At 39.6% G+C, this 25145-nt stretch overlaps 1 protein-coding gene across 7 annotated transcripts in view; it reads right to left on the bottom strand.

The window, feature by feature from the left end:
* The window catches only part of NTNG1 (netrin G1), a 160984-nt gene that overhangs the window by 41699 nt on the left and 94140 nt on the right, over window positions 1-25145 (bottom strand). For all 7 annotated transcript variants that reach the window (XM_076337935.1, XM_076337933.1, XM_076337929.1 and 4 more), the window contains exons 4-5: window positions 20298-20470; window positions 9316-9342 (exon numbers count right to left, since the gene is read on the bottom strand). In XM_076337935.1, the coding sequence (XP_076194050.1) occupies window positions 9316-9342; window positions 20298-20470 (200 nt within the window). The remainder of the gene's footprint in view (window positions 1-9315; window positions 9343-20297; window positions 20471-25145) is intronic.

Raw genomic sequence — 25145 nt, 5'->3', positions numbered from 1 at the left:
TGTTTTCATCTGCCTAGGTTTGAACATCAGATTTGGACCACGTTTTTATCATCTTCTGTGAGTACTGCAGTGGTTGTGTCCTTTCTGAGCTGAACAGAATTTTCCTTAATGGTCACATCAGCCTACACAGCGGTGATTATTAGTGGGGAGAGAGCTATTTCTTCATTTCTACCTACAAGGAACTCAGCTGGGTAGTGAGTATATTGCAGTTGTCACAACCTGGTTGGCGTTAGGGGTCTAGGCTTATAGGTCTTTTGGAAGAAGGTGTGTTTCACTGTTACGTCCACCTTAGTGGAAGACCTGCAGGGATGCTACGACAAAAAGACTGGGGCTTCAAACATCTGATGTGGAAGGAGGACATGATTTTTTTTCCATAGTATCTTCTGACCCATTTGTCAAGAGTGAAGAGAAATCGGCTGGGGGGGATGGCTGTCCCAAAAGTCCCCCCACATGGAGAACAATTCAAGGAAAGGATGATGACCTGCACTGTGCCATTTACTGTTAGGTAGTCTTCTGCAATTGAATCAGTCAAGTTGTGATATAATCACATCATTGCATCATATTCTTGCATTTTTGTGCTTTTTCCTTATCAATCAAGAACACGGAAGAAAGAAAAACCGAGTCAGTTTGGTAGATTCTCAAACAGTCGATGTATTGATCAAAAATAACCTGCCTCTACTGCTCAGATCCACCAATTCACACGCATAGGAAGTGCAAACACAATAGTCAGAGTGTATGACAAAAGGTACCTAAAAGCCGTACTTACTGAGGTGGCATGACAACCCCAGCCCACTGAAAGACTGTAATTCCATGCACCTGAGACACCACCACCCTCCTCCTCCTCCTCCTCCTCCTCCTCCTCCTGAAACACTGACTGACTGGTTATGTTAAAGAAGTTTCAAGCACACACAGGCAAATTACTTGCACAGTTAATTCACTGTTAAAGTTCTAGTAGTTTTAGGAACACTTAGGCTTGACCTAAAGATTTTAAAGGGACTGGACATTAGAGAATACATATAAAAATCAGGAGCTAAAAAAGGAAAAGCAATCTTTATCGACTACATTGTCCTGCTGTTCCCTGAGCCTTTTTCTCTTTTAGCCATAGTACAACATCAGGGTTGTTGCAGAAAACATTTCAGACCGGAGCTTCCAATATCCTACTTCTGTTGTTGAATCCTGTGTAGCACATCTACTCCAAAAATTCACATGCATAATGGTCTTCAATTGAAATGGCCTAGGTATTACCAGAAGTAAAAGTAATAGCGTCAAAGCTTTGTAATGCTTTAGGACTAACCCTCTGGAATATCTGTTATTTAATAAACTGTAAGTCCTGTATAGGAAATCAGATATTTTATATAATCTGATTCATATAATCAATAATATTTAATATAAAATCTAATTCTGAAGATGATTTCCCCAAGTAATCTCTTGTCTTGGCCAAATGAAATGATTACTTGTATGACAGAAAAATCAGTGTTACATATTTCTTAGTAATCCTATAAACGCTATAGATCTGTGCTCATTTTAGCAAACTTATTTAAAATGGAGGTTGTGACTTACTGCAAAATAATTAAAAATTCCCTGACCCTTTAAATTAATTACATTGAGCTGAGCTTCTTAATGGACATCCAAAACAATAAAGAGCATATTTACGGTGCCTGAAGATTACCAATTAAATATTATTACCAGTGATTATTACTAGTTATTAGTGATAATTGCAACCATCTTAGAAGGGACTTCTGGAGGTCGTTCGTTCCACCCTTTGCTCATAGCAGGGTCAACTTCAAAGTTAGACGAGGTTGTTCAGGGTCACATCCAGCTGAGACCAGCCGCTGTCTTCAGTGTCTCTGGGCTGCTTGGTAATGTGGTTAATGCTCCCGGGGACTTAATGCTTCTATTAAGTGCTTTTTTTTTTTTTTTTTTTTAATCTTTGGTAAAGATAGTATTTTTTTCTTATATCCTTATTCATGGAATGAATTATCACCAAGATTACAGGTTTCTTGATAAAGACTTTCTTAGCTTTGAAATTTTCTGGGTTTTTTTTTTGTTTTGGTTGGTTTTTTTTTTAATGGAGACAACTTTAAATGCTTTATCTAAAAAGGTATGTGAGACCTCCAAGTCAAAGAATATTGACTGTCATTCCCACAAGTATATTGGAGCAGATGAGTCATCCTTTGAACAGGCACTGGGAAGATTCATTTAGCAGCTAGTTATTCTTTTATAGCAACTTGTGAAAATATTTCTAGTCCTCAGTGATTACCACTAAGGGTATTATTTATAGAGAAGTTGACTAGATAAACCAAGCTTTTCCAGAACAGTTCCACGTATGGACACTGTATTCTGTAATTAAAGTCATTATTTGCCAGAATAATTAATGAATTTTGGTGTAGGTATTCTAGAAGATATATAAATCTACCGTAATATATTCTATGACAGTTATTCTGGGCAAACAAGGCTACAGAAATGTGAAAAAGTTTCTAAAAGTACATTTTAGTGTTGTTATTTAAAAGTGAAGCTACTGTAGGCACCTTTAAGGGTAGAGGCATGTGAGCTACACAACTGAGCAGAAAATCAGATATGACATTTTAAATTTGCATTGGAAATTTCTGCATTTTTAGTTACTATTGTTCCAAAACCAATTATATGCAGAAAATAACTATTGGGAAAAAATCTTACTTTCATGAAGTAAGGAGAAACTGATTGCATGGTATTTATTAGGTGTATGATCATTTCCTTTTTTTTCCCCTCCCAATTCTTTTTTTGGATATACGGTATCAGAATTACCTATGCTATTAAACGAAGAAAATCTGTCTCAGATATTCACTGGAACTGCAGTCTGCACCATGGGCTACATCATGGTTTCAGACCGGGGGAACGGTGGAAACGAACGGGTAGTTTCAGCCTGATTCCAACCAGACAGCTGCACGTGAAAAAAACCCGTCATGACGTTGGCAGAAATTAATCGGCACTTTGTTGGTTTCTCACTCCAACAAAGTACTGAGCTGGCAGTAAAATTAAAATGTATTCCCACTGAGGGGGGCTATCCTTCCTCAGGGATGAAGAGCGCAGGTGATGGAGCGTAGGAAGACTACGTTGCTGCCTGGGCATCTGCGCTCTGCGGCAGACTAGCATATTTTCATCTCCTAAACTGTTTCCACTGACCCGGTCCACAAACAATGCATGTGCTGAAAATTACTAGTAATAAATCAGTAAGTCTTAAATAATGCTCACTCTAACGGCAGACAGGGAGCACTTGTGTTGACAACTATCATTACTTATTTAATTTATAATAACGATAAGGAACCCCAGTGAGAGACTCTGATTAAGATTTTTTTAACTTTCCTTCAACTTCTATTTAAAACACAAAAAAGCATTAAAAAAATTGTCAGTGTAAGCTTAATGCTTCTAGCAGAAGTCCATGCTTCCAGTCATAGAAAACTGGCCTTGCCACTGCCTGTTTTAAACCATGAGTAGTTGAGAGTAAACGTCTATTCTAAAATGTACATGTCTGCTGAGCACAGTGGAGTTATACGTACGACAGTGGGTTTAGTTGTTAATATTAGACAAAAAATTAGGAATAATAAAAAATAATGCTCACTGAAATCAACGGCAGATTTAGTAACTGCTGGAATAATTGGGTGTGTTTAGATCAGATCATATTCCATCACTTATTGCAAAGATCACACTATCATTATTACAGCATTTCTAGCTCATTAGGTCTGTTTGAGGTCATGGTAACCTACCTCACGTAAAATTTGCCTTTTAGCACTTTCGTAACACTGCAAAATCTAACTCATCAACAGGGAAGAAATGCTGAAAAACATCTTTAGAAAAAATCACCCCTTTATTTTATTAAGTTTAAAAAAAAAAATGCTTGGCCAATGTGAGGCAATCTTTTTTGGAGCAATGTAGGAAGTTGCATACCTGTTCCTTTGAAGAAAGGGGAATTCTGCATAAATGTGAAGATGTGGTGGTTTTATGGCAGCTCCTCAGCCATAACAGCTTTTGTAACTGTTGAAGAATTTAAATGCCGTTAGTCCTTTGCGTGTCCACTTGCTGTCTTAGAGTAAAAGAAAGTGATCTTTTTAGAGGCTTTAAAAAAAAAAAAAAAATCCAGTGATCCAGCTCTGGAAACTTTAGATGTTAGGAAAAAAAAAATACATTGATTTTAACAAATGTGTTGGCCAATTCTCAAACTAATGAGGTCTGAGGGAGTATTCTTCAATTGTAAGTATTTCCACTAAAATATTTGCAAAAGTGCACAATGAATTCAAGTATTTTTGGAAGGAAATATTTAGGTACTTTCTCATGACAAAAAAAGTAAATTATTCTGTTGATAGTTTGCGGGGTTGTTCCTTTTTATTTTGATTGATTCTGCTTTTTCCTACAAAGATGCTGAAATTGGCTGGTCGACTGGGATTATTGTACGGTAATTCACAACTGATGAAGAACAGTAAATCAAGATCTTTTTTTAAAAATCAGAATGCTGATTTGGAAACCTCATCCTTCCCTTATACTCTATGAAATAAACTGATTACACGTCTAAGGGACAGAAGGAAAAAGAGAGGAGGGTAAAATATAGAAGTGCATTTTTTCCTAGCAATGTCTCCCCAAGCTTTATAGATAATTAGATTTTTGAATATCTTCATGGATCACGTCTGCTCTCTATAAACTTCCCTGAGTAACTGTAGCTGAACTTGCATATTGCAGGTGCCAGATGTTTTGCATGGGTACCACGGTACATATTGAAATGTTGGTATCTTATTTTCTATGGTGTACTATCACTTGATTGTTTATTAATGGTTAAAACAAATATAACTGCGAACTAAGTAATTTTCCATATATTACAGCAAATAAGAAGGCGCTGAAAAGACAATTTGGCTGATACGCTGTTTTTAACTAACCCAAGATGATGAAGGTAAGGTGGGATGAAGAATGAGAAACAATACTAAGCTGTAAGCGGCCATGCCTGCCGGACTGCTGAGAATGGCTCTTCCTATCCGTTCAAATTGGTGGATCTGGCAAAACAAAATCTGAAACAAAGGCTCCCCCAGGTCCCACCCCAACAACCTGTCGGTGCTCCCTGGAGCAGCCCTGGTGGTTTCTGGCCCTGCACTAGAAATCACTCCGCAAGGAGACGGTTTCTGCTCAGCGCCGGGGTCAGCGCAGGCGCTCTGCTTACTGATCTTCACGGGTCAAATCCTAGCTGTACGGAAGAAAACCGGCTTTGTTATGAATCCTACCAGGTAAATAAACTACTCACAATGTCTTTTCTTTGGAATGTTAAATTTCTTTCAGATCCAGGGCTCAAATGAGTGCATTATACCACGTAGGCTATCGGTACTTTCTTTCAGCCCAGTAACGTTTAATATAATGGAAAATCTAATTGTTAAAGTGGAAAATTCTGAGCTCTTCAAAGTATTAAAGTAAAGGAGGAAAAACAAGTACTGTTACTGGCTCGATATTATAATCAGTTACTTAGATAAGGTGATTGCCTTAGACTAGGAGCCTGATTAACAGTATTATTTATTAAAAAGTCAGATTTGGATAAAATTGAATTGAAATGAGAACATTTTGCTAGTATGTCCAAAATAATATATATAGTCTGAAGACAATATTTAAACATTCTAAGGAGATAAACATCTTAATGGTCTCTCAACAGTACAGTGCTCTCTGTAAAACTTGACCTCAAATAATAATAGAAAAGTAATGTACGACCTAGTTATGCATGTTTATATCCTACCGACATGTGTGGGTGTTGTGTATAGACTCTAGTCCAGAGCTTGGCATTGCAACGGCTTTGATCCCATGGCTGTAAATTTAATGAGAACTTCTCAGTTACCACAAGGGGGCAAAATGAGGTCCAAAATACTTTGTGTTGTTACAAAAAAGAAAAAAAAAATCTGCTAGTGTTTGCTCTCATAACCTTTTAAGACATATATTTACCACATTAAAATTTCATAACAAATAAGTAAAACAAATAAAGCTACACTCATCCTGACACTATTTGAGTTCCAGAAAAATACCAACTAGATCTTTCAAGGTTAAGAAAACAATAAAATAAAAGAGTACCCATTCAGTCTTGTTTTTTACTTGTGTGTCTTGCATTTGTTATCATTAAAAAAAAAAATAAGTTCTCTTAATTTGAAATTGGCTATAAAGAAGAACAAAAACATAGAGAACAAAGCAGAACATACCATTTGATTATCACGATTGCATCCTGCACTTGGGTGCACGGTCTGTCTCTAAACTCTGACTCATCTGCCACCAGCAGGCTTTAAGGTGATAATCACCCACACAGAGCTATTTGCACATCATGTCTATCCTATCCTGTGCCCAATTATACCCTTTATAACAAACTGATTAGCATAATTAGCGGAGTTGTGCTTTACAGGAATAAAGATAGAAGCTATAGTTTAGAGGAGTCAACTTTTTGAAGGCATACATGTACAGATTAGTAACTTTAGTATTTGGTCACAATAATGAACATTTTGATGCACTGGTCTATGTAAAATTGTACAATCATTATTTTAGCAAGGAAAATAATGTAGTTTTCAGAATATTTACATACTGTAAATAAGCATTGCTCAAAATTATGAAATGGTTTTGGGACTCATTAATTGCTACCACTTTCACCAGTATTTTTCCAGACATGGCTGAAAAATGCTGAAAGGGCCAGCATTGGAATCAAGAATGCTGGAAATGACCAGAGAACCTATTATTCAACTGATAGACAACAGCAGGTACAAATGACCTTAATGGGAAAGCTCTGATTTTTTAAAAATTTTTTTTCTTCTCGATGATCAGAAAGGATGTTTACTTAATGACCACTCTTTCTTTGTGTTCAAACTTTAAAGATGAGCTGCTTTAATACAAGATCCTTTGAGGAAAAAAAAAAAGGAATAGAGAATGATACATATATGTGCACACAGGTAAATATATTTTATTTTTCTTTGCTTGTGAAAGCGGTCTTAGAAGTGTTAAATGAACCTCGCTTGCGGTGGCTTCTTCTTTGTATCCTGGCGGTTCAGTCTTCATAACCCCCCGCCCCAACCCCATCCTCCTTATATACTAGGAAAAGCTTGAAGCACACAAAAGCCAATACCCCCCCCTTCCCGCCCCGTTAGTGTTTGCTGCCAGGCAAAATAAAACCCAAACTGTATCTCCTGAGAGTAACTCCCTGTCCGCAGATGGGGAAAAACTCTGCTGATATGAACACAAACATTGTATTAGCATAGACAAAAGAAGAAATCATGCAGAATCCATTAAAGCAGCCACAACTAATTAATCTTGTTTGGTTTTATGTGTTAATTGTACTTCTGTTAAATTCTCTTAGACACCAGGATAAATTTATGGGTTCTATCCTCGTTTAACGATAATTCTGCTATTTCTATTTTATAGGAAAGATGTTCAGAACATTGTGCAAGTAGAACTATTTCCCCCCTGAGCTATTTAAGAAAAAACACACGAAAAAACCACGTATTTACTTGTGCTCATGAAGAGATGCTCATGCTTCATCCTTTCTAGGTGGGTAAAGAAATTTGTTGAATTCTACCACATATTGTTCCAAGACATTTACAGCAGATTAAAGATAAAGCATAGACTTGCAGAAACTCTCATACTTCCTATGGAATGTTAAGCAGAATTTTCTCCCTTCATAATAGATAAACTGTACTAATCACCCCGGTGTAAAATACAAAGAGGTCAACAATGCATCCTTTCAGGTCACCAGTGTTTAAAAGGTATTTGAGTTTCCCTATTAAGTTTTCAAAGGCCAACATCTGCTGATGCTCAGAAATGGTAGATGTGGTGACGAAGGCTGTATGGAGTGTGAAGTGAAAACACGACCATATAGTCCATGCAACACAGTACTAAGAAACTACAGCACGACCAAACTCCAAAGAGCTATTTTCCCGTTCATCCCATTTCTGTTATTAATGGCAGGAATATTCCGGAGAACAGTGACATAAACATCTCTTTCATTTAGTTCATTCCTTTGGTTATAAAATACATGTATAAACACAAGGTTTTGAAAATAGCGTATCACTATGCATTTGCAGTCATGCAAATGCCGAAGGAGATACTACAGCGGGAAAATTACATTATTAAGATTGAGGGCTTTCATTTGCACGTTATTGTCATTGACGCTGTTTCACTATTTGAAGCTGCAAACCAGATGCCAGGGCATTCAGCTATTAACGCTGCTCTCATTTGCACGGAGGCTAGTTTTGATGGCATTTAACTTGCTGTCTAGAGCTTAACAAATCAGCGCCATTCATGAGCTGAAGTAAACTGAGCTGATTTATAAATTGAGAGACCTGAGCCTGCATCATAAGAAGCGAGGCAGTTTTACCCAAATTATTAGAAGCTTTTCAGTTGGATATCAGGTATGGCAAATTGCATTTTACTACTGTGATATTTTATCATTGTGTTAGTCCTGCATCACACAAGTTGTGTTTAATGCCTATGCAAAGCTGAGGCTGGGGGGAATATTCTTTCAGCCAGCCGCAGCAGGATCCCATTTCTACCTGCCTGCTTTGTTTGTAATCAGCTAACGTGTCATGACTGTGTGCACTTCGCAGCTATGGAACTCAGCAAGACTCACAGCTGAGCTCTGTGCACTTAGTCCCTTCGAGTGTTTTATTTAATTAATCATCTATTTCATTGATATACTAGTTCTTTACATAACGGTGTTATGGTTTTGTTATAGTTTAAGTGTAATATTTTGGTGCTTTAATTGCATACAGGAAAGCAGGTTTTTGTGAAGGAACACAATTCTGTTTATTTTGTGGAGTAAAGCCCAGTTCAAAGGCTGCTGGAGTTAATGCAAAGATTCCAGCAGGAACACTGCATTTGCTAAGCTACTTCATAAAAATGAACACTCTTCCATTTATAAACTCTTCCATTTGCTCTTCGAATTTACACAGACACATACTCGCATGAAAATGAATGGTCCGATACTTCTCTGTTATTAGCAAACACTTTTTTTTTTTAAAGATGCTCAACAAATATTTTCTGTGGAACAGTGTCTTAATTCTCTGTGTAACTCTCAGTTTTATAGCACTCAGTTTTCATCTGCTGATCAGAACCGATCAGAAAATCTGCAGTTAACGGCAGATGTGTTGTCCGGAGTGACATTCTCTCTGACCACGTAGTACAGTTACATGTTAATGCGACAGAGGAGGGCCAATACGTAGGCCCTGCACTACAGAGCACATTTTCAGAGAAACATTATCTATAACAGAAAGGGATGTTGGGAAATTAGATCCAAGAAGCTGAATGACAATGCAAAACAATACTGGTTTTATTACTTACTACCAATACTGGAAATACTGGGTATACCTGTAGAGAAAGAAAACACAAAAAAGTAGAGTTAGCTGTTTGCTGTAGTTGGCTGAGCTATTACATCTACAATTCCAAAAACAATTTTCTCCTAATTTTCAGAATATTATATCAATACATAGTTAAACCCAAGCAACTGCCAATATGTACCCAGCCCTTTATAAATGCAGAGTCTTCAGATTTTTCAGTATGAGGCTGCAGGGACCACTAAAATGTATTGACAGATGGGTATTTCTGGGACCTACACCAGCTCTCTGAACTTCATGAATTTGTTCAGAACAGTTTTGTATTTCAACTAACCAGCCATTAGGTTTAATGCTCTAGATAAAAATACCAGTCATGCATGTATTATGCAGGTCTAGGAGAATGATTTAACCGAGGGATAGATGCATTGCTAAGTGCTTTGGCCAGCTGCTTAAATCAGTTGATACCTTCTGTTGCATTAACTGTATATAGCTATTTTTTTTCCTCTTTTACCTGATGGTTATCTGAATTAAGCGATGGAAAAGAAAGGTAATTGAGCGAAACAATCTAATGCTTTAGGTTGGTCATATTGACTAAGCCTCTCATTGATTTTTTTTCTTTTTTTCCTCCCCCCCCACTTTCATTTCAATTCCTAAGCTGAATGAATGCAAGGAAACCGTTCCAGAGGCAGGTGAGATTTACCAGAAGAGGTGGGGCTGCTGAGGAGTAAAACTCCTCTGCTGGATTAGCAATGCGGGGGCTCATGTTGCATGATGCAGTCCCAACATGTAGCTTGTTGTCAGGTCTGCCCTGAAAGGTGTGTAGCACAAAAATATGGACATGAAATCTTTCCTGAAATGCCATTTTCTTTAGATTAAATGGCATTGCTAATGGCACTATTGCTAGTCTCTTGGGTTAAAGTCACAAATTACAGATTGGTATTTAAATCCTGGATATTTGCATCCTCTTAGTTAAATACAGTTTGCCTTTTGTAAGTTTTATTGACTTTTGATGGCATGCATTTTACAGCAGAAATCTGTCTGTTTCTCCATTAAACATCTGCTATACTTCTTTCAACATCTGTCTTGAAGTTCCGTCTTCCTCTGAGATGGTACGGACCTCATTCTGCAACTAAGCAAACTGGAGCGAAGGAATGTCTGGGGGATAAATGATATTCGCTGTAAGCAAGGTTGTAAAGTCAAGTTGGGAACATTGCTAACTCGTGGCACGGCTAAGACAATGCTGAAGTAATTGCATTTGCAGAATGGCGACCATAAACAGATCTTTTGTGTTTCACCACACCAGTCTTGGGGCACGTGTCAGAATCGCAGCTCTCTGGTTTCATGTCCTGTGGAACCTGTGGCCTGGCAGAGCGCCGGGCACCGCACTGGAAACGGCACCTGCTGCTAACCGAGCCCCACACTCAGATGTTGTTTGCAAACTTAATTGTTTCTACTTCTGCTGAGATTAACACATATTTTCCAAAATTTTAGAATCATGAGACATTAAAAGCTAAATAAAAATATCATCATAATAGAACAATGCTGTTATAGTTCTAAAAGTAACAAAAAGTGCTTTTTTCAGGTAGGATAATGTAAGAGAACTTCTGTCCCTTTGTCTTAAATGTCAAAAAGGCAATCGATTGTCAAACAATTTTCCCCGAAGTTTCAATAGCAGCTTGTTTACATTTTTGCAAGTCATTGTAGCTGTTTTAAATTAGCAGGATTAGTTTTCCTTTATACACTGATGGAAACTGCACACATATTAGATAAAATAGAGATACCGCGTTCTCGCACTCACACTTCCACTGTGAAATGGTATTTGTGTTTCCTCTGGGTATACTCCCCCGCCTCAAACCTCTTTCTCTCCTACACGCGCATACAAATATCCTTTCCTTTCTCTCCTGAACAGATTGTAGCAAAGGGAGAGGTTTTCCTGCAAGTCTGCTCTCTTCATTTTACTGTATTTCAAAATTTTCAATGAATTCATAGTGATAAATGCTTCCTGGGCAGAGAATAATGAAAACAAGACGCCTGCTAGCCTAAGGGCTCTGTATTAACCTTGCGAAGTTGTCTTCGGGTTCTGTTTGAAAAAGCTCTTTTTCGATTTCCGGACTGAGTTTCTGGGTCGGTGCGATCTTCTGTAACCAGCTTGATTTTTTTTGTAATACCAGGTATCCCTGTGTGTGGTGACTGGCCTTGACAGTGCACTACTTTATGCCCTTTCTGCTAAAGAGAGTGAGAACGGCACATCTAAGTTTGTCCGGAGAGGAGCTGGTTATGTAGGGCCACGAAGCAGGATCTATTAACAGTCTGTGAAAACCGCACATGTGATGGGAAAATTATTCTTAGTAAGAGTGTTTTTGTGAGATCCGGAGTTACAGATTGAGGCTAGCTCTCGAATTCAGCTGAACCGTATTTGGTACCGCGGCACAGGAGGTGCGATTCTGCCTCTCCCTCTCTTCTCAAGGTGGAGGCAGGCGGGGACCCGACCGCACGGCTCCTCCCGGGGCACCACTGCTGGGGACACCCCAGGCTGTGGGGAGTCATCCCACTGCTGCCGGCCCTTTGGATGGAAACCGGTACGTTACGTGACGTGGATCGTTTCCAGTCAGCCTTCTGCTGAAATCTGTGAGTACTTTGCAGCAGTGAAATGATGTGAACAGGTTATAGAGAGAGATGAAGAATCAGGCCCATTACTTCCCTTGATGCACAGCTCTAGTCAGCTAGACATAAAGAGTAAATAAAACCAAGTGACTGCGTTTATGTATATTCAACTGTTAAACCAAAGCAATGTTCAGTCTAAATTATCTTCCAGTTGAAATCACTGGGATGGTTATTAACGGTAATAGTTTTATAGCGAGGAAACAGCAAGTAAAGCATACAAAGAAAGTTCAGGGGTAGCTACTGCCCCCGAAATGGCAAACATTGCAGAAGAAAGTCTCTAATACTATTTATTATTTTTGACTTGAATTGAGGGTGGTGGTTTGGTACATGTTCACTGTAAGTGCATCTAAATATACATGCGTTACTTGAGAGAAGAAAATCTGGTGTTTTCCTTTCATATGGTCTTCTGCATCTGCCCTGTAATTTTCTTGTTTCCCCTTTTTCCAGAAATGGGTTGTTTTAGCTATTAGCTACCATGGAGCTGACTACTGAGAATGGAGAAGTAAGCAAATCAGATGCTAGCAAAGAAAGCAAGTTTTTGATTTCTTCTATAGTTTGTGTCAGTTTAAAACCCGTAACACAAAGGAACAGCGTCGAGCTTTCGGTGAGAAGGGCTGCACCGCTGCTTGCAGTCTCAGGGCGGGTCATACCCTGCAGTCCCTCTTATCACCTCCATCGTCAACGCCTGTGTGTGCTTCCCGCCAGCAGCGCAATTAATGCAGCCAGGCTGCATCTCTTCCTGGGCAGGGAGTACATGTGGGATGAAGGAATTATTCTGTCAACTCGGTCTTGGCTACCATCTTTCCCATGGGCTTCTCTGCCTCTTCTCCAACACAAGTTGGACGTGCACCTGCCGTATGACAGGGAGCCAGGGACAGACTCCTGCTGCTACCAAAACACTACACCCAGCTCGCAGCTCGCTCAGAGTCAGGGAAAGAATCTCACCAAGAGCTCGGTGAATTATCCAGGTGAGGTGAATACAGCCCGGAGACTGACAATTAAGACTGCCTCCTATGAAGGCATGGCAGGATTCGACAGTAAATAATGCAGTGCAAGTTTGAATTCGTATTAATTGCTGATCAAAGCTGTGTGAGAGCTTTTCTGACAAAAGAGACGTCCTCGTAATTGCACTCTACACCGCGCATTTCAACTCTTAAACAGGAACAAAATACAGAGCTGTATTCCATAGCAAAGAGTCAGAGCAGGGCTGTTAATGCCACATCTGATCTTTTGCTAGAATATCTGTGCTGCAGCATGACAGCACTCCCTGCAGTGAGTCTTTTTTCCCTTTGCAACTCCTCCACTGAGGCATGATTGCAATAGCACATCCTCAGCATCAATTTCAGAAGTTCTGAATTCTCTGGTAATTTTAGCCCTGAGAAGCTGGAGGAACCTAGCATCTTGTAATCCCTCAAAGGGAGTGACTGTTACGATCATAGGAGTAAAGTTTTCGTGTATCGCCAAACCAATACACAGTGAAAGACACAATTCTTGGGAAATTTCACATGTGTTTCATTGCAAGAGTCCTGGAATTCCTGCTACTGTTAATTTTGCAGTTGCTTGCTCTGTAAAGGTTGAACATTTTTCAACTCCCGGAAAAAGAACTGCTTAGATGAAGTTTGTTATCCTCCACCTCTGCCTTCCCAAGCAGTATCACCACAAATAAATGGGACAGAGAAAATACTTAGTTATTGATTTATTGGGTAACACCTTTTAAAATTTGGACCTTTTCTCATGATGTTTTTTTAGTGACTCCAAACCAGTTTTGAAAACTCTCTCTCTAGGAAACTCCCAGTGAGATCAAAGGATTTTTTTCAAGTAATCATAATTTATTGGTAGAATATTAGAAACTTCAAAAAGCCTGGAAGTCAGACCATTTCTAGAACTTTGAGTATCTTATAACAGACACTTTGCCTTCCCATACTGCTGCTTACAGACTAGAACCCTCTTTCACTGCTCCTCTTCACTGTATACGGCAAAAAGAGAGTTGTTTGAAACCAGTGACGGACAGAAGCAATTCCTTTCCCAGCAACAGATACCACCATAACCAGCACAAACAACCAACTCAGCAGGGTCACGCAAGAGGATAGAGTGCTGAAGAATAATTTTTCAAGCCTCATTTTAAAATATACAGCACGTTATTTACAGTGCATTGGTTTTTAGGTATGTACCTGCAGTGTTTTGCTGGCCATTGCACTGGATACCTAGTTGGAGGGAAGTTAGTTCATCATTTGCAGGTTTTCCTGACACTTCTGTCTTCCTGAATGCTCTTGATACGCTACAGTTTTGCCCCCCCCAAGTTTCCCAGCCTGACACAGCTTTTGTGTGACGTGTTCCCGTGGCTTTACATCTTCTATAAGCTTCATGAGCCAAAATTAATATGTAATATAAAATGGGAACAATAAGAAGCTTTGCTGTTTTGTAACTTATTATTGCATTCATATCTTCCTTTTTCTCTATGAAAGATGTTATCAAAATCACCAGGGAGCAACATTTTACCTCTCGAGCAGGACTGTCCTGTTCCTTCCAACCGAGATGATGTGGGTTCACCTCCTCTACCTCAGTCATGAAAGTAGACACTGGAAAGTTCCTTCCAGGTGTTTGAGAGAATGGGGCGCTTAGAAAACGGGACACTATCTACTTTGAGTCTGCTTTGACAGGACAGCAGGGTGCGTGATCTTTTCAGTTACAGGGATACATGCCATTTAGATTCCTGAATAGAAAGCCTGCCATCACACAGCCTCTCGGCCAACTTAATTTACCCCGGTCCTTCAAGATGGCTTTGTGTCAGCAAATATTCATGGGGAAAACTACGAACACAGATGAGGGTAATCAGTGCAATACTTCAAGTGCCGTATTTTTTGCCAGAAACTGTTTCTGTGGCAGCTGTGCTGCAGTGATGCCTCCTAAGTCTTTCCCCATTCAGGGAGGATTAAGGCCGTGCTGCTGAGACAGAGGCTGTGCGATCAGAGGGGGACCCGCTGCAGGAGAAATTCAGTAAACTGATTGAGACTATCTGCCGAACTGGTGACCGAAAAGAACCACCAGCGTTCCCCGTGTTCTGGTCAATCCTTTGTCTCAAGTTGAACTGCGAATTAGGAAAGTCATGTAACAGCTGGGAGGCGGTGTTCGCCGAGTGGCAAGTGCTTCTGGTACAGGTTATTGGTTGCGGAGGGACTGACAGAAAGCGAGCAGGCTTTGATGGATGGGAACCCAGCACAGTCTTGCACAGCTCTGTCTGATGGAGCAAAGAACATAAGTGCCAAGGATGATCTAAACAACAGGAGGAAGAAAAGGGCCAGTGCCGTCAGACACACACGACTGCGGAGGAGAAAAGCTATCTTGTAATACCAAGTATAGAGAAATTCAATAAGTTCACTATGAGTGTCAAAACATATTGCAGAACAAACTATCCATGGAATGTGGCAGCACAAGGGAATAAATGTAATCACAAAATCGTCAATAAGATAGAGTGAAAATATAAAATAAATGCTATGTGGGAGACAGATACGGAAATATTGTTAGTGCCGGTAAACTACAGGGTACTCAGTGTCTTTCACAAGCAAAGCAGGGAAAAAACGTTTTGTGTTCTCCCGAAAAACTCATGTTGACTTAAAATGAGAAGGATACAGAAAACAGCTTTATATCAAGGCTTAGGCTATGACTGGAGTATAATCTACAATGGTCTTGTATTTCATGAGCTGTAGCTTGAAAAGGTATAACAGTCTTATCAGCCACAAAAAAGTGGCAGAAGCAGAACAGTGGAAACAACAGAAGTTCCAGTTGGGAAAGATTTGGAGACGGACATTCGGCTTCTTGTTGAACCTGAGCGAATTTCCCAAGTTCAGAGAATCTCAAGAAAAAGGATCCTTTTATTTTGTGAAAAAAATTTCTGAGTGTTTCATTTATACAACTATTTTTAACTGTATCTTATTTAAGCACACTCGTATAAGAAAACTTCAAATCCATTTAAAATTTAAAATATTTTGGTCTTAGATGGAAAAGACAGACTCTGAAAATTGGAGGAAGGAAGAGTATCAAAGGGACACTGTATTACTGGATTATACAAAGTGTCCCCAGGGAATTAAAATAATACATCAAGGGAAGTTTAGGGTCAAACCAGAGAAGTTAATTCTATCAACAAGTTCCAGCAACTATTTACAGAATTCACGGCTGACTAGGGAGAGTATAAATAATGCTAGGGCTGCATTACTGGCCACACGATGGAGACGGTGACATAAACGCAACAGGGTAAGTGAAATTACATTGGCTGTGCAGAGAGTTTACACAATAATGCAAAATTTAATATGCTCCAACACATGTGGCATTAAATCAGGAAGTGACAAAAGAAATGAAGCTTTTACATACCATAAATGATTGCTGCTTGTACCGAGTAATCAGACAACCCACGAGAAGAGAAGCTGATTTAGTTCCGAGTAGTACATAGGACCCCATTCAAGAAGTAGTTACCAGAGAACCACTTCTGGACTGAAAGTCAACATACCTGTTGATTTCCTTGAGAAGGAAACAACTTCCTTGAGAAGGAAAAGGATAAAAAAAAAAAATCCACTGCGGTAATATTTAACTTTCAGAGAGCGAGCAGATAAAAATGAGGAAGTTAGTTAAAAGAAAAAGGAAAAGAACAGCTAAAAAGATTTAATGCAAACAGCAGGGAGGCAGGATAGAGGTAAGGTGTATGAGAGACTCAGAATAATCACATATAACCCATCAATTTTTTTAAAAAATTATAAAAATCAACTATCTTACAAACAAAAAATAACCACCCCGACACCCAACCCAAGACAGCAGAATGAAGAAGATTTTGGAAAGACACCCTTCAAAAGTGTAAGTCATCTCAATGGAGAAAGATAGGGGAAAAAAAAGCATAAAATCTGTCAAGTTAAATATAAGCCACAGTATTTTGAGAATCAACTTGCTACAGACATAAAAGTTAATAATTCTTTTTTGTTAAAATAACCACGCTAGAAGCAGGAGGCCTCCCAGAGAGATGACTGGGTAGATAGGCAATCAAGGTATAAAAGTACCGAATATCTAATTAATTATTTTCACTGATGTTCACAACAAAGAAGGTTAGAGAGATTCTCACAATCTGAGGAAGTTTCTCAGTGTCTATCATCATCTGAAGGTGTTTTAGAAGATGTAAATAATGTCAAACAACGAGAATTGCCATAAGGTGATGTTCACCCAAAAAAGCGTTTTAAAGGAACTCAACTACGACATTTCTGAACTAACTACTGTAACATACAACCTGTCACTTCTGTCAGCCTTGATGCCAGAAGAAATGTTGTTAACTGTGTCACAGTCTTTAAAAAGGACTCAAGGGCTGATTCCTGTAATAACAAAATATAAAGCAGACACGTTTTTATGCCGCTGTAAAAGATCCATGTTGTTCTCATGTCTCGAATATCACATGTAGTTTTAGCCTCACCGAATAAAAAAATGACAACATAGAACCAGAAGAGAGCAAGAAAGCACAGGTGACCAGAGATGTGGCATGGTTTTATATGTGATAAGATTAAATAGGTTAGGATTCATCATTTAGAAAATAGGTTGGAGGAGCGGACTTGTCAAGTCTATATAATCATAAATGGTGTAACGGATGGAAAGAGGGATGCATTATTCTCTGCTTTTTCCTATCTAAGGAGGTACAGGCTTAACCATAAAAAAACATTTAAAGCAAACAAAAGGAAATACCTTTCGCTCATTGTGTCATTAAGATGTGAAATGTATTGCTATAAGATGTCACCGAGATCAAGCTTATGACAGCTGGGTCTCTCTCTCCACTCAGCAGCTAGCAACCACTGCGGGTTTGATGGAGGGTCCAGCTCAGAAAGCCAGTTTATTGCTGGTAACTGGGAAGGCAAAGAAGAAATCCTTCATACTTCTTCCTGTTTGCCATAAATTCCTGCTGCTGATCACTGCTGAAGTCAGGATTTGAGGGCAAGCGGAGCACTCGTCAGCTCAAACAAGGTTACGTTTTCATGATGCTATCATAATAATAGTAATAATAAAAACAAAAACCAGAAAAGACTGCCTATTATTTGCAAAACGTTTTGATTTTTGATGGAGCTGTGTATCCGATGGAATTCAATAATGTTCAAAGTTGTGTTAACAAGCTTCAGGCACCCTTTCAGTGGGCGCTAATTCCACTGTTCCGTCTGGTGTGTGCTCAACTGATTGGAAATGAGGTAACTGACATAGCACGCTGCATTTAGAAAGATCCCCGTTTTCATGTTCAGATGTGTCTTGTCACTAGTTTAGATGATTGCTGGGGTAGCAACTGCATTATATATAAATATATATATAAAGTAGGTATGTGCATACATACGTGTGTGTGTGTGTATATAAATAAAACCAACCTGGTAAATCTCACCATTTTTTCCGAACATAAAGTATTAATTCTGTGAGCCATGCTCCCTTTTTATAGCATCCAAAAAGTGAATACTCTTACAATGTTTTCCCCCCGCTTTTTGGAAGTTCGTTTTTTTCTGCTCAGTAAGAATTTTATCATAATTTCATGCCCCCACACTTCACGGTTTGTTATTTGGTCTATTACTCTCACATTTAACTTGATAAGGTCCTGCTTCCTACGATATTAATTTTTGAGTTTTGATTCTTCACGGCTGCTGCTCTGAAGTCTTAGACACCGCTCTCAGCATCGCACACTGCTCCTGGTTTTAAGCTTTTCTTTCAACTGCAGTACATAGCTCTGTTTCTCCCAAACAACTTTTCAGTAAATTGTTATAATCTAATATTCTAAAATGAACGTTTTGCTTTTAATCAGGGCAAAACTGTGGACTAGTGACTTCTGTCAAACGGTTTGGTGATTTATCCTCATCTTCTTCAATCCTTTCTTCAAAGGAATTTAAGTCCGTTACTTAGTTCAGGAGGATTCTGTATCGTTGTGCATTTCATACATGCATGAAAGGAAGAACTGATGCTCATACTTGTCTTCGTGCCCTCTCTTTCAGCACCATGTTCTTTTCAACCCAGTCCTGTCCAGGACCAGGAAATGCAGCTGTCAATAACCTCCTTTGGATAACGTGAAACTGTGCTGGAATAGTGAGTACGTGTGTTGTTGAATGGCCATTAGCTGGAAACGAGCAGATATGAAAACTCAGGTTTTGCCCTCGCTTTCTCCCTTCAACACTTACAGTGATCTAAAAGAGTGCATGCAGATCTGGACTGCAGGTCAACATCAGGTAAAAACTTCCCTTACCAACCTTTAGATCTTTAGTTATTGTCCTGGTTTCGGCAGGGATAGAGTTAATTTCCTTCCTAGCAGCTGGTACAGTGCTGTGTTTTGGACTTAGGATGAGAACAGTGTTGATAATACACCGATGTTTTAGTTGTTGCTGAGCAGTGCTTACACTAGTCAAGGACATTTCAGCTCCCATGCTCTACTGACTGAGCAGGCTGGAGGTGCACAAGAAGCCGGGAGGGGGCACAGCCAGGACAGCTGACCCCAACTGGCCAGAGGGACATTCCATACCATGGGACGTCTTGCTCAGTACATAAACTGGGGAAAGCTGGCTGGGGGGGCCACTGCTCAGGGACTGGCTGGGCATCGGTCGGTGGGTGGTGAGCAATTGTACTGTGCATCACTTGTTTTGTGTATTATTATTATTATTATTATTATTATTATTATTATTATTATTATTATTTTACTTTATTTTATTTCAGTTATTAAACTGTTTTTATCTCAACCCACCAGTTTTCTCACTTCTACTCTTCTAATTCTCTCCCCCATCCCACCAGGGGAGGGGGGCAGTGAGCGAGCGGCTGGGTGGTGCTCAGTTGCCGACTGAGGTTAAACCACGACAGTTATTAATTGGAAAAATTTGGTCTGAGATTTTTTAACTTTCTTAAAGGGACAAAAAAATGAGCAAAGACCTCATCTCACACGTTGAGCTGAGGTTGTTTTGAATCTCGAGGCAATAAGGATGTATAAATGGAGGGCTGAGGGCGCCATGGCTGGAGCAGTACTGCAGATACTCTCACTGGCTTCTCTCCTCTGTGTGTGCTTTTTATGTGAAGGGCCCTCATTTTTTCATTCCTTAGCCCTTTCTGTGCAGTGTCCAGGGATTTGTCTATGGATACAAACATGCAGTTCTCATGCAAGTTATTTACAACCACGTATGAGCACAGATTATGTATACTTACAATTAACACTTGCAATTTGACACCTTGTCATATGACACTGGGTCATAAAGAAATGACAAACTTTTGCCAGCGTTAATCTTCCTTCACGATACGGGGCAGAATTCTAATAATGAAATCTCCTTATTATACAGAGCTACTTACAGATATTAGCAGTGCCCTTAGGTATAGGCAGATAAGAACCAGGGCTCCACGGTCGGCCCTGGTAATTCTTCTTGCATTTTCCACAGTCTGGGCCAGTTGTGTTATGCTCACATTCACAAAGTAGTCTTTTGTTTTCTTCTTTACAGCCAGTAGCGTGAAGGTTGCACTTACACCTGTTTTTAAAAGGCAAAAATAAAAAAAAGTGGGATATTATTTAGAGGTGAGTTTAAGTTCAGATTAAGTCTTAGTAAAGCGTGTCCTATGGCAACCACTCTGCTTCCGCGTGTTGTGCCTGTATTATTATTTTAGCATGCTTTACAAGACATCACTCAAATAGCATGTTGTAATACCTTCAGCTCGCACAGGTCTAAAAGCAGTAATTTCACCAAGACTCCAAGATGCTGAATCTTTTCTTGTTTTCACTAACGCAGCTCCACTGAGATCAACTAAATTATTCATAATTTTCACTACAGACAGGTCTATAATCTTGCAAAAATTCAGGAGCTACTCACTACTCTCAGGAACAAAACAAGTCCTCTGCTTATGTCCTTAGAGAATCTGGCCCAAATTAAGATCCAAATTAGGCCCTGGGAGTCTTAAGAAAACAGACTTCAATTAATGTCCTCTGCAATGCCACACTTCAGTAGAAGGGAAGCTCGCTATGATGGTGTTTTGCCATTCTTGCTCAGCAAGTACTCTCTTGCTCAGAAAGGAAAATTTTTTTGCCTGCTTTAATTTAATATAGTTGTAGTAGCTGAAGGTCAGAGGAAATATTTTGGTAGGCACATTTAGTTTTACTTAGGAAAGAACACCTAATCGAACCTTGCGACAAAGTCATTAGATAAACCAGATTCTGCATCTGGTCTTAGAACAATTCTATTTTCCTTAAATTCCCCTCTTTCCCTGAAACTAGGACACTTAGAGAATGGGAAGCTAGTTCCATGAACAGTAAGGTATTGTCACCTCTTTCCATCCCTTTCCAATAGATGTCAAAACCGGCTAAAATCTGTTTCTGTTTGGGGCTGGAGAGAAAACTAGTCTTTAACAACCCTGTCTGTTTGTCTTCCTAATGGTTGTACATCTAGTGATTTAAAGAGTTCTCATGTGGGCATTTGTCACCTGTTCCATACAGTGACCAATAATTAGAGCAAAACAACACATGGAATGGCCAAGTGCAAATTAACAGCTGTCAAGCTGACTTCAGTTTGGAAGTAATATGACCTGAAGCAACTGGCCACATACATATATATCCCCAGGGTAAAACAAGCTTGCAGTTGTCCTAAGTGGCTGCTGGAGAAAATCCACAAGAATCTGTAATACAGTAGATAGTGGAGCATTCTCCTCGATGCTAGAAACGAGGCAGGTGAAACTGCTGTTATTTGAGCAATGCTCAATCTAAAAAAAACAGGTTCAGCACCTTTTAAATTGAAATTACCAAAATGTATTGAATATGCTAGACAAAAGAAAGTGTGATTAATTTTTATATAATTTCCAAAATATTGATGCTTAAAGACTACATCAATTGTAAAGTAAATTTTCAATGACTAGCCACTGCAGAATGAAAGACGCCTGTCTGGGTGTCAGTGGATGAGATATGCCTATTCATGGAGAGACTGAAGATTTTGGTAAATGGCACTGCTATTAAGAAAAGTGATGGGTGGTTTTACCGTCCACAGGAATATGAAAATGGAAGACTCCCAAACAGGAGAGAGACACAGTAATGACAAGACCAAAAAAATAGAGAGTCAGAGGAGAAAGAAGCAGGAGAGACTGTGCGAGTCGCTAGAATAAATGAGAGAGAGGAACCGATTGGGTTTCTTTCAGGGGGAGATTTCTGTTTTATTGGAGGGACTCATCAGTGCCAGTGGCAGCGAACTGACCTAGGCAGGAAGAAAAAGCCGGCTGATTCTGAGGAAAAGCTGTAGTTCCTAGGGCTCTGAAAGGGTGCTGCAGACTGGTAGGGGAACTGAGGTGGGGGAAAATAAATGTAGGTACATCTGCTAATTGGTGTAAATGTGCACAGCTCTTTTAATCAGCACCTGAAAGTAAAGAATGGTTGTGTCAGAAAACCTTGTGCAAAAGTCTGTTTGCACTTCTTAGATGCTATACTTGTCATATGTTCCTGAAGAGACAGACTGACCCTTCCTCGATTTTGCTTGCAGGGTTAAAAGTCTTGGGCGGACTCTGGCCTTCTCCATCTCCCTCTGCTTCTATCCAGTCCTGTCCCATGCCTCCTCATACACATACAAAACATACGCATATATTTATATGTATGGATGTACGTGTGCATACACAAACGATACCCATAAATTCTCATGCATATTGATTTCCTTTTATTTCCCACATTCCCTGTCTATCTCCACTGTGATCCACCTCTTCATAGGTTGCCTCCTCCTTTTCCTTATTTCCCAGGCAAGAGAGTATGGACAGCATGGAATGGCTCTGCTGCCTGTTCTGGTGCCCAGTTTTTCAACGTCTTAGGACAAGACTGCTGCAGAGGGAGTGCTTCTCAGCCCGGAGCTGTGGCATCACGCCATGGTAGCTGTCCTGTGGTCCACGCGGTACAGCAATGGGCAGGGTTTCTGCAGAAGGCATCTTCTGCGATTTTAGCCACCAAGCCCCAACAGACAAAGGGAAACTACAGATTTTGGAGGTCTACGTTTGTATCAAATACGGGCAGGTTTTCACAAAAACAGCAAAACGCATTTTCTTGTGGAAGTAACTGGGGACCTTCTGTCAGATTTTAAAACCCTATTAACTGAGATTTAGAACAACCAGCCCTCATACGGGCATTCAGAACAAACACACACAAAACAGACAATGCGGGGACATCTTAGCCACTTAGCTTCCTAAATGGAGGAACTGCTAAATGGCTCTTCCTGCCCTAAACCGGTAGAATAATCACAGATTCATTCAATCAATGCCTCGCTGCAAATTAACTTCTTTGGATGTTTTACATGTATTTTTGAAAGCCTTCCCAGCAGAATCCCCCAGAGTGCTGCATTCTGCCTTAAAAGAAAATTCCAAATAATACCATGTTTTAGAGAAAGGAGAGCAAGCTTTCTACTCCCCCCAATTAAAAAAAAACCAACCCAAAAACCCGCAAACCAACCCCTCCACCAAAAAACCAGCAACGGGGAGAGAGGTGTAGCCTTCTAGGAGTATGATTTAAAGTGATTGAGAGAAAAAAACAGATTTGATCACTGAAAAAAATAAAGGACTGATCTAAAACCTTTGTGGGCAGAGAATAGATAAGTCAAAACCTAACAATAACAACTGAGCAAAAAAAGAGGTGACAGTGCTGAATAATCCTAAACCCCCTCAGAATAATTCAAACTTAGCTGTGTACAATTTCCAAGGAGAAGAAAGTGAGGAACAAATGTGGTCACTGTGGTTTTCTACAAGACTAGCTAAAGTTCAAAGATCAAGGTAAAAAAATACATTTGTATTAAAAATGTCAAATGTAGAGTTAATGAGAGCTACTTAAAGTGGGCACAAAAAGAAATGTTTAAAAAAACCCCAACCCAAACCACAAAAGGTCAGACAATGTGTGGCAAAAAACATTACTTTTGCCTTCTTAATGTATCGGCAACATAAAAGTTGGGTTTGGTTTATGATCATTAGTGTCATACAAGTACGAAAAAATCTGTAGATTAATGAAATCTGAAGAGTTTAAACTGGAGTTCTTGTTGGTGTCAGAAACTGTACATAGGGAGTAAAAGAGCAGAAGCATAAGCAGAAAAAAGACATTCAGAGGACTGAACCACAGAGGCTCTGATTCTCCTCTCACTTGCACCAATTTTTTGCTGAGGTCGCTTCTGTCTCAGAGAGATTAATCATGATTTCCACAGCGAATCAAGGACGTAGCTGAATACTGAATGAGTGTAAAATGCAGACAGTGCTAAAACTGAAAGAGAACAAAAAGCATCTGAGGAAAGCAAACCGAACATAACTAGGAGGGTACCGTGTCTGGGGAAAAACAAGCCAATACCTAATTCTGTGCTGTATGTGGAGAGACATTTTTACTGAAACAGGGAAATAATATTTCGTATACTTCTGTTTTTTTAGAAAGGCTGCACTAGGAATTGGGCAATCTGTCCCAGGGATCTCATCTGAGGTCTCTGACAATCTCAGAGACTTCTGCAAAGAAGAGAAATGCTTGTTGTGCTTGAGGGACAGACTTCTCTGGATGAATGAAAGAGGTAAATGTGCGTAGCGGGGCTGAGAGGTGACTAGAGTACAATAAAAAGCTATTTCTATTTGTGGGATAAGCAGTAAGGAAAATTGAAATATTTAAGGTTACGGAAAGAAGACTATTTAGGTAAAAGTACCATCCAGACAGACAATGAGATAACCACTCTTGCGGTGAGATACATTGGACTGTGAGCAGTGTGAAAACAAAGCAGCAGAGCCTGGACCTCAGGCATTTCAGATAACTGTGAATCAGCTGAGCACCACTGATCTGCTAGATGGCTTGGGCTCCTATCAGATCACTGTCAGGATGTGGACATCAGCTTCCTATGGAAGACTGCCCAAGTTCAGAGTCCTTCATCTGTCTCGTCTCTTTTTTAAGGAAGATTACCTTTCTTTTCTGCTCCAGAGGTAAGGAAATATTTTACCTTATGTGAATATCCACGATGATAAATTGTTACTGAAAATGCCAGGTACCATTTGTACTTTCTTTAAACGCTTGCTTTGAAAGGCTGTTCCTAGCTGTTATTGCTTTAAATCTGAGATAGTAACAAAAGGCTTAATTAGATTTACATACAAAGCACATTAAACACAAAATTTCATATAGCCCTTGTAGATGCTTCCATTAGAAGAGTGTGGTCACTTTGGCTGCACGTG

The sequence above is a fragment of the Aptenodytes patagonicus genome, chromosome 5, assembly GCF_965638725.1.
Source record: "Aptenodytes patagonicus chromosome 5, bAptPat1.pri.cur, whole genome shotgun sequence".
Lineage (NCBI taxonomy): Eukaryota > Metazoa > Chordata > Aves > Sphenisciformes > Spheniscidae > Aptenodytes > Aptenodytes patagonicus.
Note: the sequence above shows the minus strand (reverse complement) of the source record. Positions and strands in the feature narration are given on the sequence as shown.